General features: G+C 38.1%; 4 protein-coding genes across 9 annotated transcripts; 3 read left to right on the top strand and 1 right to left on the bottom strand.

Annotated features, from left to right (window-relative positions):
- The first annotated feature begins 1,716 nt into the window (after window positions 1-1,716).
- Window positions 1,717-5,078, top strand: LOC127249770 (SEC14 cytosolic factor-like). Its single transcript, XM_051272756.1, has 12 exons — window positions 1,717-2,136; window positions 2,434-2,496; window positions 2,598-2,626; window positions 2,923-3,006; window positions 3,092-3,145; window positions 3,569-3,646; window positions 3,739-3,792; window positions 3,897-3,956; window positions 4,033-4,128; window positions 4,204-4,305; window positions 4,394-4,474; window positions 4,546-5,078. Exons 2-12 carry the CDS (start codon window positions 2,442-2,444, stop codon window positions 4,864-4,866), a joined length of 1,014 nt encoding a protein of 337 aa, XP_051128713.1. The 5' UTR covers window positions 1,717-2,136; window positions 2,434-2,441; the 3' UTR covers window positions 4,867-5,078.
- A 217-nt stretch (window positions 5,079-5,295) lies between these two features.
- LOC127249767 (cellulose synthase-like protein E6) lies at window positions 5,296-8,559 on the top strand. Of its 6 annotated transcripts, XM_051272752.1 has the most exons (10): window positions 5,296-5,623; window positions 5,683-5,998; window positions 6,073-6,213; window positions 6,267-6,413; window positions 6,488-6,700; window positions 6,766-6,993; window positions 7,150-7,497; window positions 7,589-7,934; window positions 8,000-8,048; window positions 8,433-8,559. In XM_051272752.1, the coding sequence occupies exons 1-9, from the start codon at window positions 5,352-5,354 to the stop codon at window positions 8,029-8,031; spliced, it is 2,043 nt and encodes a 680-aa protein (XP_051128709.1). In that variant the 5' UTR covers window positions 5,296-5,351; the 3' UTR covers window positions 8,032-8,048; window positions 8,433-8,559. The 6 variants fall into 6 exon arrangements, with proteins under 6 accessions (XP_051128709.1, XP_051128707.1, XP_051128705.1 ...); XM_051272750.1 differs by having other exon boundaries at window positions 7,589-8,048; XM_051272748.1 differs by having other exon boundaries at window positions 7,589-8,181; window positions 8,433-8,526.
- A 2-nt stretch (window positions 8,560-8,561) lies between these two features.
- On the top strand, window positions 8,562-10,908 carry LOC127249769 (tRNA (guanine(9)-N1)-methyltransferase-like). The gene is made up of 3 exons (XM_051272754.1): window positions 8,562-8,960; window positions 9,343-9,702; window positions 10,523-10,908. The coding sequence occupies exons 1-3, from the start codon at window positions 8,562-8,564 to the stop codon at window positions 10,787-10,789; spliced, it is 1,026 nt and encodes a 341-aa protein (XP_051128711.1). The 3' UTR covers window positions 10,790-10,908.
- Window positions 10,909-10,980: 72 nt separating this feature from the next.
- On the bottom strand, window positions 10,981-13,329 carry LOC127249772 (nuclear transcription factor Y subunit B-8-like). Its single transcript, XM_051272758.1, has 2 exons — window positions 13,210-13,329; window positions 10,981-11,914 (listed from the first exon to the last, which is right to left on the bottom strand). Exons 1-2 carry the CDS (start codon window positions 13,274-13,276, stop codon window positions 11,181-11,183), a joined length of 801 nt encoding a protein of 266 aa, XP_051128715.1. The 5' UTR covers window positions 13,277-13,329; the 3' UTR covers window positions 10,981-11,180.
- Between the last annotated feature and the right edge of the window lie 281 nt (window positions 13,330-13,610).

The raw sequence follows: 13,610 nt of genomic DNA, 5'->3' as shown, positions 1-13,610 counted from the left end.
CATATGAATTTTAATAAATATATATTATTTTTTTATAAAATATTATTTAAATAAATAACATAATTGAATCAAAATTTTAATTTTAAATCAGAATAACATAAATCTTTTGAGTTACAGAGTTTTTGATAATTCTATTTTTTTCATTGTTACAGTTTATTTTTTTTTTATACTAAATTCAAATCAATTATTTTTTTAAAAATTTATTTAAAGAAACATACATTTTTTTTTTTAATTAATAGAGAAAAGTGAATATACTCTTAGTGATGTAGAGAATATCCATCGCGGTGAATTTATTATTATTATTATTGATGTTATTTTTTAAACAAAGTCCAAAGTCAACGCACTGACATGGTTTACTATGCTTTCATGTTTACTTTTTTATATTTAAAATACTAATTTTACATTTTACAATAATAATTATATATTTATTAAAAATAGATATATTTTGTTAATTATAGCATTTTAAACAATAAATTTACTACTTTATTTACTAAATATAAATGACATGATATCGGTAGATATTTTAAATATAATTTATAAAAATGTCTTTAAAGCTACAAAAGGTATATGATAAAATAAATTAACATTATAGTTATAATTATAGATATAATATAATTTATTATTATTAAATTAACAATTGAATATATTAATTATAAATACTTAAAATAATAAAATAATATATATTAATATGGAGGGAAATAGTAATTTGTATAATAAAATAGTAACGAGATTAGTTCTTAACACGCCAAACAAAAGTCAAATATGATTTTTTTTTTTTTTTAAATCAGCTTTCTAATTTAAAAATAATTGAAATATAATATCTTATATATATATATATAAAATTACTATTAACATATTTTTATATTGAATAATAAAATTTTTACTAATAAATATTTAAATTTGAATCCACTTATATTAAGGCAAGTCCATGGTAGGTTGGGCCGGCCCAGCCTGTCGGTTGAAAAATATAACAACTATAGTTTAAAAGGTTGGAAATTGTTAAAATTGCAAAATAAAAGTTAAAGACCATAAAAGGGGTTTTTTTTTAATTAAAAAAAAATAAAATTATTTAAATACAATATATCTTATAAAATAAATACTAATATTAGAAACCAACATGAATAATATTGAAATAGATTTGAAATTATAACCAAATATATATAAACTAAAAAAAAAATTAATCATGTAAAATAAATATATAATAATAAGGTTTTTAAAAAGATTATTATAAATAAATAATAAAAAAAATAAAATGAAAACTCAATCTAACAAATTCATAATATTAAATCAATATAAAATTAAGAATATTAATCCGTCTAATTTCCGTCCCATTGGACCGTCTCTATGTCTAACCTAACCTCAACCAGGTGGGCCCACCCGCTACAGTGAGTAGATTCCACACGTTAATTATAAGCGCACATGAATTTTAGCTCAACACATAATGAATTAATTAAAAAAAATAAATCATAATGGCCCCATGATTAAAAAAAAAAATCAAATCAACAAATAGATAAGAAGAATAAAAATTTTATTTATGTTTTTTTAATATTCATGGAAGAAAGGGTTCCCACGTTGGGGTAACGTACAATAAAGCTAACGTAATGAATAGATCGATTAATGTGAAATTGCATGTGAGTCAGACTCATTTATTAATTAAGTTAATAATTAAAAAAGGGGGTTGGGATTTGGGAATTAGGGTTTAGTTTAGGGTTGCGGTACAGAGAATGTGGATGGAAGGGATTCGACATTGGAGTCAAACTTGGCCGTTGATTAATCTTCAATTTTGCTTTTCAGCCTTTTATTGTTGATCTTGACTTTCACAGTCAATTCAATTATGGAGGTGGGGATGCGACGTCCTTTTCTAATCTGATCTATCTGCTGCTTTCCTTTCATTTCCTTTCATTTCCGATTCCCATTGATCATCGAATCACTCAGCTACAAACCAGTCCAGACCTCTATCTTTCTTTCTATCTATTTTTGAGAGGTGAAGCGACTCCTGTTTCTGTTCTCCGGCGCCTGAGGACTGCCGCCAGCCCGGGGCCGGCGGTGGAGTACAGGCTTGTTGTTGTCGGCAACACTTGCTTTATTAGTCCTTCTCCGCCATAGCCATTTCTTGGAGCAGAAACTCGACGCCTGGTATTGTTCTTCTGAACTTGGAATTCCTCAATTTGTAGGTCAATTAAGAAAACGGGGTGGATGGGCTGCCATTCCTGAATCTTGACCTCCATTGCAGATTTCTGAATTTTCTTCGATAACATAAAAAGTGGAATCTTTACTTGTCCGTTTCCTCTTTCTAACTTTTGCTCTTTTTTTTTTCGCTTTAAAATGTTTTCTTCCCTTTCTTCTTTTACAAAAAATAAATAAATTCAGTTTGTGGATATTCCGGTGGAAAGCTGAATGATTGTTTGAGCTTTTGGGTAATTTTTTGTTCAGAAGAAGAAATGGCTGTGGTTCCACAAGAAGCCATCCATCAGTTTGAAGCCATGATTGAAGATGGTCAGCAGCAGCTCATTCTTGAATCTTGATCTTTCTTTTATGTCGCCCATCACTGATTTTTGTGTTTCTTCTTCTTCTTTTGCTGATGAAATTTGGTGCAGTTGATGAATCACTCAAGAGAACATTCCAGGTTTGTGCTTTTTCGTGCAATCATCATATTTCAGAAAACTTAGATCAGGCAAGATGTTGATGTAAAAATCCCTAAATATTTCCAAATAAGGAGGTCAATTCTTCAGGACTGCTAATTATTGACACAGCCCTACTCAGAAAATGATTAATTTGTCTACAAAATTACCAATTGCATTTACATATCATAGAGTAACAGAATCAGGAATGATAATTGGATCGATAGAATGTACTAATGCATATGTGCTTGGATTGGGTGATATGATCAAGGATGACATTTTGTCTGTGTTCTTTGTGCAGAGTATGCATCAAGGATATCCTCACGAAACTTTGATGCGATTTTTGAAGGCTCGAGAGGGCATTGTCTCCAAGGCGTATGAGATGGTTAGACACAACTTCTCATAAGTTGCACCGTATTTTTGTCGTGAACAAAGTATGCTTACTGAATTTCCGGTGATGTAAATTTCAGTTGGTAGATTGCTTGAAGTGGAGAGTGGAGAACGACATCGATGATATGTTAGCGGTATGCAGTGAGGATTTTCGTGTGTTGTATAATCCTATGTGTTTCTTATGATAAACCATATCTCAACCTTGATGCGTGGATAATAGGTGTGAGATTCGAAAGTTGTTTATAGTATGTTTTCTCTCTAACAAAATTTGAATAAAAGAATCTTATTCGCCATCTTTTTCAAACGACTATTTGAATTTTCTACCATTTTCTCTGTTGCATTGCTCGAGTCTTTCTGCCTGACACGTAACAACAGATCAATGAAACTCTGTTAAAACGGCAAGGATAACGAAAATCCACAATGTTGACTAGAAACTAGTTTGTAGAATCAAACCCCTTGGTGAAACTTGAGTTTCATAACCTCCACAATAGATAAGTCCCGTAAAAACGATAAGCACTTTGGATTGTTGAAATCTCATCCGTAATGTCCTTTTACAGAAGCCCATTGTGCCCGTGGAACTTTACAGAGCAATACGCGATTCACAGCTTATAGGAATGTCGGGTTACACTTATGAGGTGAAGATCAGTAATTCCCTAAGAACTTTATCTTCCCTTGTGGTGCAAAATCAAATCTTCTTATCGTCAAGTACACTTTTTTTTTGCAACAGGGCCTCCCTGTTTTTGCAGCTGGCGTTGGCCTGAGTACCCTCGACAAAGCATCTGTAAGTATTGTTTATTGCTAATTATATCTCAGTTTCGCGCATTTGGCTAAGCTTATATTTTAGATTATCATTCGATGTCCTGCACTTATGTATCTTTCTTTTAGGTTCATTACTATGTACAATCTCACATACAGATCAATGAATACCGGGACCGTGTGATTCTGGTAAGCATGATCGGATTTATTTTCAGCGTACTCGATTTTATTTCCATGTCTGATTAACTCATTACTTTTACTGCAGCCAGCTGCGACGAAAAAATATGGGAAGCATATTAGCAAATGTGTAAAGATCCTAGATATGACGGGGCTGAAGCTCTCGGCGCTCAGCCAAATAAAGGTTTGGTTGTACTACCAAGATTTTGAGTAAATTCACGCCTTTGATTCATAATTCCTGACGTGAGCTCTTGTGCAGCTAATGACAATTATTTCCTCTGTTGATGATCTTAACTATCCGGAGAAGACATTAACTTACTACATTGTGAATGCTCCGTATGTGTTTTCAGCTTGCTGGAAGGTTCGCTTTTTCGCAATTTTCAGATTCGTCTCGATATTCAAGCTGCGCTAAGATCTGAATATTTTCTTGACGACTCGGCTGTTTTCAGGTTGTGAAGCCGCTGCTGCAGGAGAGGACGAAGAGGAAAATTCAGGTGTTGTCGGGTTGCGGACAAGATGAATTATTGAAGGTAATGCCTTTCCGAAAATCTAATTCCAGGTACCATTCTTTCCATCTTACGTTTGGTTTTTTTCCGGCCAGATAATGGATTATTCCGCCCTCCCCCATTTCTGCCGCAAGAGAGGCTCCGGCTCCGGCTCGTCAAGAAACTCAGACAACCCCGCGAACAATTGCTTTTCATTGAACCATCCATTTCACCAACAGCTTTACAAATACACCAAGGAGCAGTTCTTGATTCGCCACCACGCCGAGCCCGTGAAACAGGGATCCGTCCACGTGACCTTACCCGAAGATGCAGATGAAGAAGACATCGCCAAGATTCTAGAATCGGAGCTGGAGAAGTTCAAAGGCCTGGAGCGCTACCCGTCGCTAACAGACCTGAAAATCAGCGACGACAAGTGAGCGAGCCCCTTATTCGTTGCGCCCTCGATCGTCGTCGATATTTCCGGCAGGAGCCTATGGTTCCATTGTACTCTAACTACTATAGGTATCAAATACATACACTTGTATCCACCATATCATAAATTCCTTGAGCTCTTGATGGTTACAGATCTCATGTATAATATCTGACACTTAATCTATGATCAACAATAACAACTACAAATAATTTCTTACCGTTATTCGTCGATTGAGTAATTCTACAGCACAGAATCAAAGTCAAAATTTCACACTCAACACTAATTTTTTTAGTCGATTGAATAATTCAACAACACAGAATCAAAGTCAAATTATTGTAGCTATATTTTACTTGCAAAATTACGACAGGCAGCCAGACGAAAAGCATCAATGACCAAAATCGTCTTATCTGAAAACACTGTTTCAGAATGGCAGATTTAAAGATGAGATTTTTTTTCTTTTAATTTTTTTGTAGAGAGAAGGAAAAGGTAATGGGGAGTGATGGTTATCTTCCTCTCTTCGAAACCAGAGTGGCCAAAGGGCGTTTACTCTACTGGCTCTATGCAGTTTCCATGGTGGTAGGCCTAATCTCCATATCTGTTTACAGATGGACACATTTTCCTTCAGAAACAGGGCTAAGAAGATGGGGCTGGATAGGTATTTCCATGGCGGAGCTCTGGTTCATCTTCTACTGGCTGATTACTCAGACACTTCGACATCGGCCGGTCTATCGCTACGCCTTCAAGGACCGGCTGTCGGAAAGGTAGATCCTTTTAGATGTCCTTAATTTTCGATCATGTTTTTGAATTTGGAATTCTGTAGGTACGAGGAAGTGCTGCCGGGAGTGGACATGTTCGTGTGCACGGCGGATGCGGAGAAGGAGCCGCCGGCGATGGTGATGAACACTGTTCTATCGATGATGGCTTACGACTATCCGCCGGAGAAGCTCCATGTCTATCTTTCCGATGATGGAGGATCTGAGGTGATGTTTTATGCTCTTCTAGAAGCCTCGCGCTTCGCCGGGCGGTGGCTGCCGTTTCGCCGGAGGTTTCGGATTGAGCCGCCGGCGCCGACTGCCTACTTTAGCTCATCTGTAGAAGCACCTATTGGTTTTTCGAAAGAATGGCGCGAAATTAAAGTAAATTCTGAACTCGTTAAATAGTCTTACCTAAAAGTTTAAGCTAAAGTAGAAATGAATTGTCGGGATCATAGAAATTATACGAAGAAATGAAGGATAGAATCGACGAGTGTACAAAGGTCGGACGAGTACCTGATGAGGCGCGTCGAATGCACCGGGCATTCGAGGAATGGGACATCAGCATCAGCAGTCGAGACCATCGAACAATTCTCGAGGTACACAAGCTTCGAAGCTTGCTCCGATGGATCGATTCGTCGCTGAAATTCAGTTTTTCGACGCGCAGATTGTGATCGACGGAAGAGATGCAAACACGGTGGATTTCGAGGGGATGTCTATGCCGACGCTCGTATATTTGGCGCGCGAGAAACGACCAGGACATCAGCATAACTTCAAAGCAGGGGCAATGAACGCATTGGTGAGCAGAATGAGGCTTAAAAAGATATGTTTTTTCGCCTCTTGTCCACTGATTTTCGACAGATTTTTTAACAGATTCGGGTGTCGGAAAGGATAAGCAACAGCCCGATCATCCTCAACGTCGACTGCGATCAGTACTCGAACAACTCCGAATCGATAAGGAATGCGCTGTGCTTTTTCATGGATGAAGAACAGAGCCGCAGCATTGCCTATGTACAATTTCCGCAATACTGCGACAATGTGACGAAGAACGATCTATACGGGAGCGACATAAAAGTAATCAACGAGGTAAAAAACGTATATATTTTGTGTTCGAGATTGAGCATTGAATGTCATTCGAAAACCTCGTGAAGGTGGAGCATCAAACTGCCGATGCAAATGGAGGGCCTCTGTACATCGGAAGCGGCTGCTTTCACCGGAGAGACGTTCTATGTGGAAAAAAGTTCGACGCCAACGAACCAAGCGTCGATTGGAAAGAATTGAGCGCGCGAAAAGTTGAAGAAAGCGCGGAAATATTAGTACAAACTTGCAAAATCCTCGCAAGTTGTACGTATGAAGAGAATACTTCTTGGGGAAACAAGGTTCGCACTTTAAGCTTTTGAATATATTTTTTCAACATGTTAAATGACAATCTCACCTAAAACTGACAGAAAAAAACGAGAAATTCATCATTAATTACATAGCATTTGAACCTATGACAATGAACAACATAAGACAGTCGTAAGGTGATTCGACAGATGGGGCTCAAGTACGGATGTTCGGTCGAAGATGTCATAACAGGGCTGTCGATACAATGTAGGGGATGGAGATCGGTTTCTTACAACACCGAGCGGCGAGCCTTTTACGGCGTGGCGCCGACAACTCTAATGGAAACATTAATACAACACACGCGATGGTCGAATGGAAACTTCCAAATATTCTTGTCTAAATACAACAGTTTAGTATACGGCCATGGAAAGATGCCTCTAAAGCTTCGACTTTCTTACTGCTGCTACAATCTTTGGGCTGCAAATTGTCTCGCCACACTCTACTATGTCCTGGCGCCGCCATTTTATCTACTAAATGGCGGCGCCTTATTTCCACAGGTACGATGTTCAACCAAGAATCGAAAACTAAACATAATTGGTAATCTTTTAAGGTTGTATTAATCTTTTTTTTTTTTTCTTTTTTGGGCAGTTATCGAGCAGGTGGGTATTGGCGTACATGTACGTATTTATGGCGAAATACGCGTATAGTTTGGGAGAATTTGTTTGGGTGGGAGGTACGATGAAGGGGTGGTGTAATGAGCAGAGGATATGGCTGTACAAGAGAGTGACGTCATACTTGTACGGATTCCATGGAGCAGTGATGAAGGTGTTGGGGTTTTCTGAGGTGAGTTTTGTGATCACTGCGAAGAGGTTTGATGACGACGAGGGGGAGAGGTACAGGAAGGAGATGATGGAGTTTGGGGTGGATTCAACGATGTTTGTTGTTCTGGCAGCCATTGCTTTGTTCAATCTCTTGGCTTTGGTTTCTGTTGTTTGTAAGAACATCTTCTTCTTCTTCATGGTGAATTCAGCTGGAGATGCTGAGATTTGTGTGTTGCAGGTGATGCTGATAGGGATGATTGTCGGAATTAATTTGCCTGTGTTTGAAGGTATGTTTGTGAGGAAGGACAAGGGTTGTATTCCTGCTTCTGTCATGTACAAGGCGATCGCCATTGTTGGATTAGCTTATCTCTCTGCGATAATGGTGAATTAGTAAATTAGCCCTAAATTGGGGATGAAAATGTAATATTCTTTTCTTGTTATTTTCTTTTGGAAATGTGCAAGAAAATTGAACCCATCCAAGAAATTAATAATTTTAGCCCTAAAATAAAATTATTTCGATACAATTTTCATTTTTTATAAGATTGGACCTAAATAGGCAAGCCCAATTATGTCCATTACTAAATTATAATATATATATATATATTATATTGGCGGTCAAATTACTGGAATGCCCTTATGTAACGACGTCGTATCGGTGGTCGTCGTTTCAGTCGAGTGGTTTTCTGCGGCAGCGGAGGAGACTGGAGAGCGTCGCCGTTTTTCCTCGCCTTGAAATCTCTCTTCCGGCGGCTCTTTTACATTGCGCCGCGCTCTCACTCATTCGGGTAATTTATCAACGAATGGAAGCATCCATGGAATCTCCGCGGAATGACCAAGGCACTCCCGCCGCTGCTCAACCCTTGTCGAAGAACGCGCAGAAACGGCTGCTCAAACAGCAGCGGTACGAGGAGAAGAAAGCGGAAAAGAAAGCTCAGGTGAAGGAGCAAAAGAAGAAGGAGGTCGAGCGGAAGCGGAAGGAATGGCAGGAGAAACTGGCCGGCGTGAGCGACGGGGAAAGGGAAAAGCTGATTGAAGAGAGGAAAAATCTCAGAAAAGAGCGCATGGAGCAGCGATCGGAGGAAAGGGGAAAGAAAATAGGGAGGCTGCAACAAGCGAGGATCGATGGTCAGAATATTGTTATCGATTTGGAGTTTGCTCATCTTATGAGCTCTTCTGAATTGCATAGCCTCGTTCAGCAGGTCGTTTCTTTACCCTGTCTTTCTTGGCTTCGCTTCAATTCTTCGCAATTTGCACAGCAAGTTTTAGTTGTTGATAATTTTATGGAATACATTAGTTCTATTCCTTTTTTAAGGTTTGATGTAATGGTGTTGCTCCTCTCATGGCCTCTTCGGGTTCTCTTTCATATCTGCAAGATTTTAGGTTTTATCTTTATATCCGAACATCATTGCATCAGAGACTTCTATTAGAGTTACTATACAGTTGCACTTTGAGCGTGTTATATATCTGATCTGTTGTTGTTATTGGTGATTGAATAAGATATTTGGCATTAGTCCTATTTATTGTAAAGAATTGATTTTTTTTTATTCGACATTAAAGTAGTATGATTGATGTAAAGTGCAGATTATGTATTGCTATTCGTCGAATGGAAAATGCCCCTTGCCTGCGCATATTTGGCTAACTGGTTGCCTTGGAGAAATGAAAAATCAGCTCTTACGGATACCTGGATATGGAAACTGGGTAATCGAGAAGGAGGATCGGTCTTATGTGGAAGTTTTTCAGGATCAAAAGGAAAATTTGGTGTATCTCACTGCTGATTCTGAAAATGTCCTGGATGAACTTGATCCAAAATCCATATACATCATCGGTGGTTTGGTGGATAGGAACCGATGGAAAGGCATTACTATGAAGAAAGCAGAAGAGCAAGGGATCAAAACTGCTAAACTGCCTATTGGAGCATACATGAAGATGTCCAGTTCTCAGGTGCTTCTTTTACCGCATTCATCTTAACAGCGGATCTTTTTGTCGGTAGTCTGTAGAAAATGTGTGATTCAATTGAAGGAGTTCATATTTGTAGATATAGCTTGGTTGTGTTTGGAATCAACTATAGTAGGTTTCTTAAAAAAATACAGAATTGCGATGCATTGGTTAATTTACTATTTTAATACATTTGGTCAGGAACAGTATGATTAAGCTGCTTTCAATTTTGCTTTCATCACCATTGTTTGTGTTGTGGATAGTGTGTGGCTTCCACATTCACTTGCAACTGATGTTTATTTTGCTAAACATTTTTACTGTCTTGAAATTTGAAGAGATCTGCGAAATCTATCATTTTCACTTTAAATGAATCCGGGATGCCAAGCTATACTTTCTAACACAATAGCCGTATTGAGTAGTGCTAAGAATTAAGAACGCTTCTATAATTTCATAGTTGAGAGCACTCTATACTGCAAGTGTTAGTTTATTTGGGAGAAAGGTGATGGCCATTTTAGTAGTACGTACTAATAAGGGATAATTTGCACTATATGCCTTCAACAATGTCTGATTATCACGTCAATCCGTAGCAATTAGTGCAGAATTTAAAACACCATTATTCACTCTATGTTGAGTTTCATTTTGCAACTGGTTGAGTCTTATTTAGAGATCTATCACAGCTCAATTTGGAACATTTCTGCTATAAACTTTGCGCCGTTCATTGAACCAACCTCGTTAGAGTTGCACCACTTACATACACACCATAGTTTCTGCTCTTGTTACTCTTGTGCTACCTTAGCTCTTTAACTTGTGATGAACTTTGGTTCAGGTCCTCACGGTGAATCAAGTAATTGACGTACTGCTCAAGTTTTTGGAAACAAAAGACTGGAAGAATTCATTTTTTCAAGTTATACCTCAAAGGAAAAGATGTGAATCGAGCTCAGAGGACAACCAAGAAGAGGGTGAAACAAAAGAGACCGAACAGGGAGGAGACGAGAAGCTACCAGGAAGTGAAGATCGTCCTGAAGATAATCAAGAAGCAAGATTGCTGGTCAACGATCAAAGGGCCAAAAGACAGTGCCTTGAACAATCTTGATCATTTTACCTGGATAACTTATAGACACCAATTTAGCAGATATTCTTTTTCATTGTGTGTTCCTGAGCTTACAAAAATATTCAGTGAAGTTTTTATTATGGCCTTCCTTTCAAATTAAAGCTTGATTCCGAATCATTTGATGCCCTTACTGACAGTATAATGCTAAAAATATTGAAAACGATAGGCTAAAATTATTGAAAAAGATCGAAGAGTCTCGACATTATTGACATTATTGTAGGCTGTCTGATAAGATACAGCAGATGGAATGGAATAAAAGTCTGGAATTCTGAAAATGGGCAAGAGTCATCAACACCATCATCTTCATTGTCTGATATAATTAAAACTGAAAGCAATACCAAAGAACCCATTTTCAGACATCAGGCGGCGCCGCTCATATCTGCTCGTTGCGCGGTGGAAACGGCTCAATGCATGAAGGCCCAGCAGCAGCCGCGGAATCCTTGAACAGATTCATGGGCAACGGCTCAATGCATGAAGGCCCAGCAGCAGCCGCGGAATCCTTGAACAGATTCATGGGCAGCGGCGGCGGCGGCGGCTCAATGCACGACGGTCCAGCGGCCACGGCATCCTTGAACAGATCCATGGGCGGCAACGGGGCATAGAAACCAGAGTGGTGCGGCGCCGGCGCCGGTGCAATCATGTGATGGAATGCAGTGGTCTGCGGCAGGGTCGAGAAAGCATGGTCGGCGGCAACGACCCGCTTAACGAGCGGGTCACCCCGGAGCGAGCCGCGATCGCCGCCGTCGAACTCGCGGTAGCGGTGGAGGTAGAGAGTGAGGGGCTCGATGTAGTCGTCGAAGCCGAGCTTGCTCATGGCCCAAAGGATGTCCTCGGCGGTGATGGTCTTGCGCTGCTCGCGCTGGCAGCGGTCGTTGGCTTCGCCGGTGACGAAGCTGATGAATTCAGACACGCACTCTTGGATGTTCTCTTTGGCGTCGTCGGATATCTTGGCATGCGGCGGCAGAATCTTCCGCATGATCCTGATCACATTCGCGATCGGCATGAAACGGTCTTGCTCCCGGACCACGCACTCGGTGTTGTTGTTGCCGCCGGGCGCCTGGTTCGGTTTAGGAGGTAAGCCCATGCTGATGTCTGCTGCCTTGGTGCCTGTTCACGTCTCACTCCAAATTTTTATTATTAATAATAAATAAATAAATAAATATATCTCATACAAAAAATGATATATGAATAAATGGACCGGGACTTGAAGATCAGACCTCAATGGGGTTGATTGACACTGGATCAGAGGTCCCAATTCAAGAAGTAAAATTAAGATGAAAACAAATAATAGGACAAAACTATTGGTGAGAGCTGAGAAGGGCACAGAGATGAATAAGAAATTTGTTAGAGTCTCTATGTATCAATTTTGTCTGACGTTATACACATCAATATCTCCTCACCTCATCCCATCTCATCAACCACTTTAAAATAAATGACTCAAAAATTTCTCGAAATCCAACAAAGAAATAAATGAAATTCAAACAAACTCTTAAATTTTCAAAACAGAAAAAATTTGTGTTTCTCAAACATGTATACTAATTGAAAGCATTCAAAATCAGACCAATACCTTCAATGCAGAACCGCCACCAGCTCTAACTCCACAAATCAAGAACATATATTTATTTATTTTTTCAAAATCATAGTTAGAATTTCATATTTACTGTACATCTGACATGAAAGATAAACACAGAAGATAAAAATGAAGAACAAGATTGATGCTCCAAGAACACATAATTGTTAATTCTCCAACTATTTATTAGTATAATTTTGAAGAAAAAACACAGAAAGTGGAGAGGGAGAATTAAGAACAGTGTCTGAATCGAAAAACAACTCACAAATTACTTAATAGAGTTAGATAGATTTTCATGTAGAAATGAAAAAGAATTGTAAATTTTTAGAATAATACTAATATATAATTAAGAAAATTAAAAAAAAAAAAAAAACCTTAGTATGTGTGTGTGATCGATGTTATTACAATGGGCTAATTAGTAGACAAATCAGATGTGATGTGGGGTCATGAGCTGCATGTTTGACACTTGTTTTCTTACATCTATTCTCTTCATCTTTATTCAGTAGTAACATATTACTACTAATGTAAATTTTTCTTTGCTTTATTTTACTTGAATTTGGCTAATTTTTTCACTCTCATTGTGTTTGTATACCCTAATTGTGTGAGGCAGTACAGATCTTACTAAGTAGGTATATATGTATATGTTTATGAAGGGATCGATTTATTATTCGGGTCTGTTTTAGGGTTTGATCAATTGGTTTTCATAATCTGCAGATCAGAAAAAGGAGGTTTTTGGCAAATAAAATCAACACAGACAAGAATGATATCTAGCTAGCAACAAAAAATAAAACCTAAAAGAAAATATGTGTGTGTAGAGTTGGTTAATGGTTACCAGCAGGAGCAACAGTGTTGGTGTTGTAGCCATGGAAGCCTGCAGCATTGCTCGCTCCGAACTCCATTTCTAGAGAAGAAGATGAAGAAGATGAAGAGGAAAGAAGAGTGAGCTGGGAGGTGTGTTGTTTGGATGTGAAACAGAAAGGCAGAGTGATGAAGGCAAGTGTCAGCATTTATAGAGATACAATTACAAAAATCAACAAAAAAATAAAATAAAATTGAAGTTGTTTGCTGATATTTTATTTTATTTTTTTGAAAAATATAAATAAAACTAAAAATGATAAAAAAAATAAAAATAAAAATCCTACACTAAATACTTATTGCTTCTCAATAGATCGACTCAATATCTCTGTCGATCTATGTATATATATACTTGTTTAGTTTTTATTCAATTATACA

This window comes from Andrographis paniculata, unplaced genomic scaffold (assembly GCF_009805555.1).
Source record: "Andrographis paniculata isolate CXL003 unplaced genomic scaffold, ASM980555v1 Contig36END, whole genome shotgun sequence".
Taxonomy (NCBI): domain Eukaryota; kingdom Viridiplantae; phylum Streptophyta; class Magnoliopsida; order Lamiales; family Acanthaceae; genus Andrographis; species Andrographis paniculata.
Note: the sequence above shows the minus strand (reverse complement) of the source record. Positions and strands in the feature narration are given on the sequence as shown.

Excerpts from the sequence above, each read along its gene's own strand:
- LOC127249769 (XM_051272754.1), top strand. The coding sequence starts at position 8,562 with ATGGAAGCATCCATGGAATCTCCGCGGAATGACCAAGGCACTCCCGCC. Across the intron at positions 8,961-9,342 it reads TGCATAGCCTCGTTCAGCAG|ATTATGTATTGCTATTCGTC; the intron begins GTCGTTTCTTTA and ends TGTAAAGTGCAG. Across the intron at positions 9,703-10,522 it reads TGAAGATGTCCAGTTCTCAG|GTCCTCACGGTGAATCAAGT; the intron begins GTGCTTCTTTTA and ends ACTTTGGTTCAG.
- LOC127249767 (XM_051272748.1), top strand. The coding sequence starts at position 5,352 with ATGGGGAGTGATGGTTATCTTCCTCTCTTCGAAACCAGAGTGGCCAAA. Across the intron at positions 5,999-6,072 it reads AAGAATGGCGCGAAATTAAA|AAATTATACGAAGAAATGAA; the intron begins GTAAATTCTGAA and ends TCGGGATCATAG. Across the intron at positions 7,498-7,588 it reads GCGGCGCCTTATTTCCACAG|TTATCGAGCAGGTGGGTATT; the intron begins GTACGATGTTCA and ends TTTTTTGGGCAG.
- LOC127249770 (XM_051272756.1), top strand. The coding sequence starts at position 2,442 with ATGGCTGTGGTTCCACAAGAAGCCATCCATCAGTTTGAAGCCATGATT. Across the intron at positions 3,007-3,091 it reads TCTCCAAGGCGTATGAGATG|TTGGTAGATTGCTTGAAGTG; the intron begins GTTAGACACAAC and ends TGTAAATTTCAG. Across the intron at positions 3,146-3,568 it reads ACATCGATGATATGTTAGCG|AAGCCCATTGTGCCCGTGGA; the intron begins GTATGCAGTGAG and ends GTCCTTTTACAG.
- LOC127249772 (XM_051272758.1), bottom strand. The coding sequence starts at position 13,276 with ATGGAGTTCGGAGCGAGCAATGCTGCAGGCTTCCATGGCTACAACACC. Across the intron at positions 11,915-13,209 it reads CAACACTGTTGCTCCTGCTG|GCACCAAGGCAGCAGACATC; the intron begins GTAACCATTAAC and ends AGACGTGAACAG.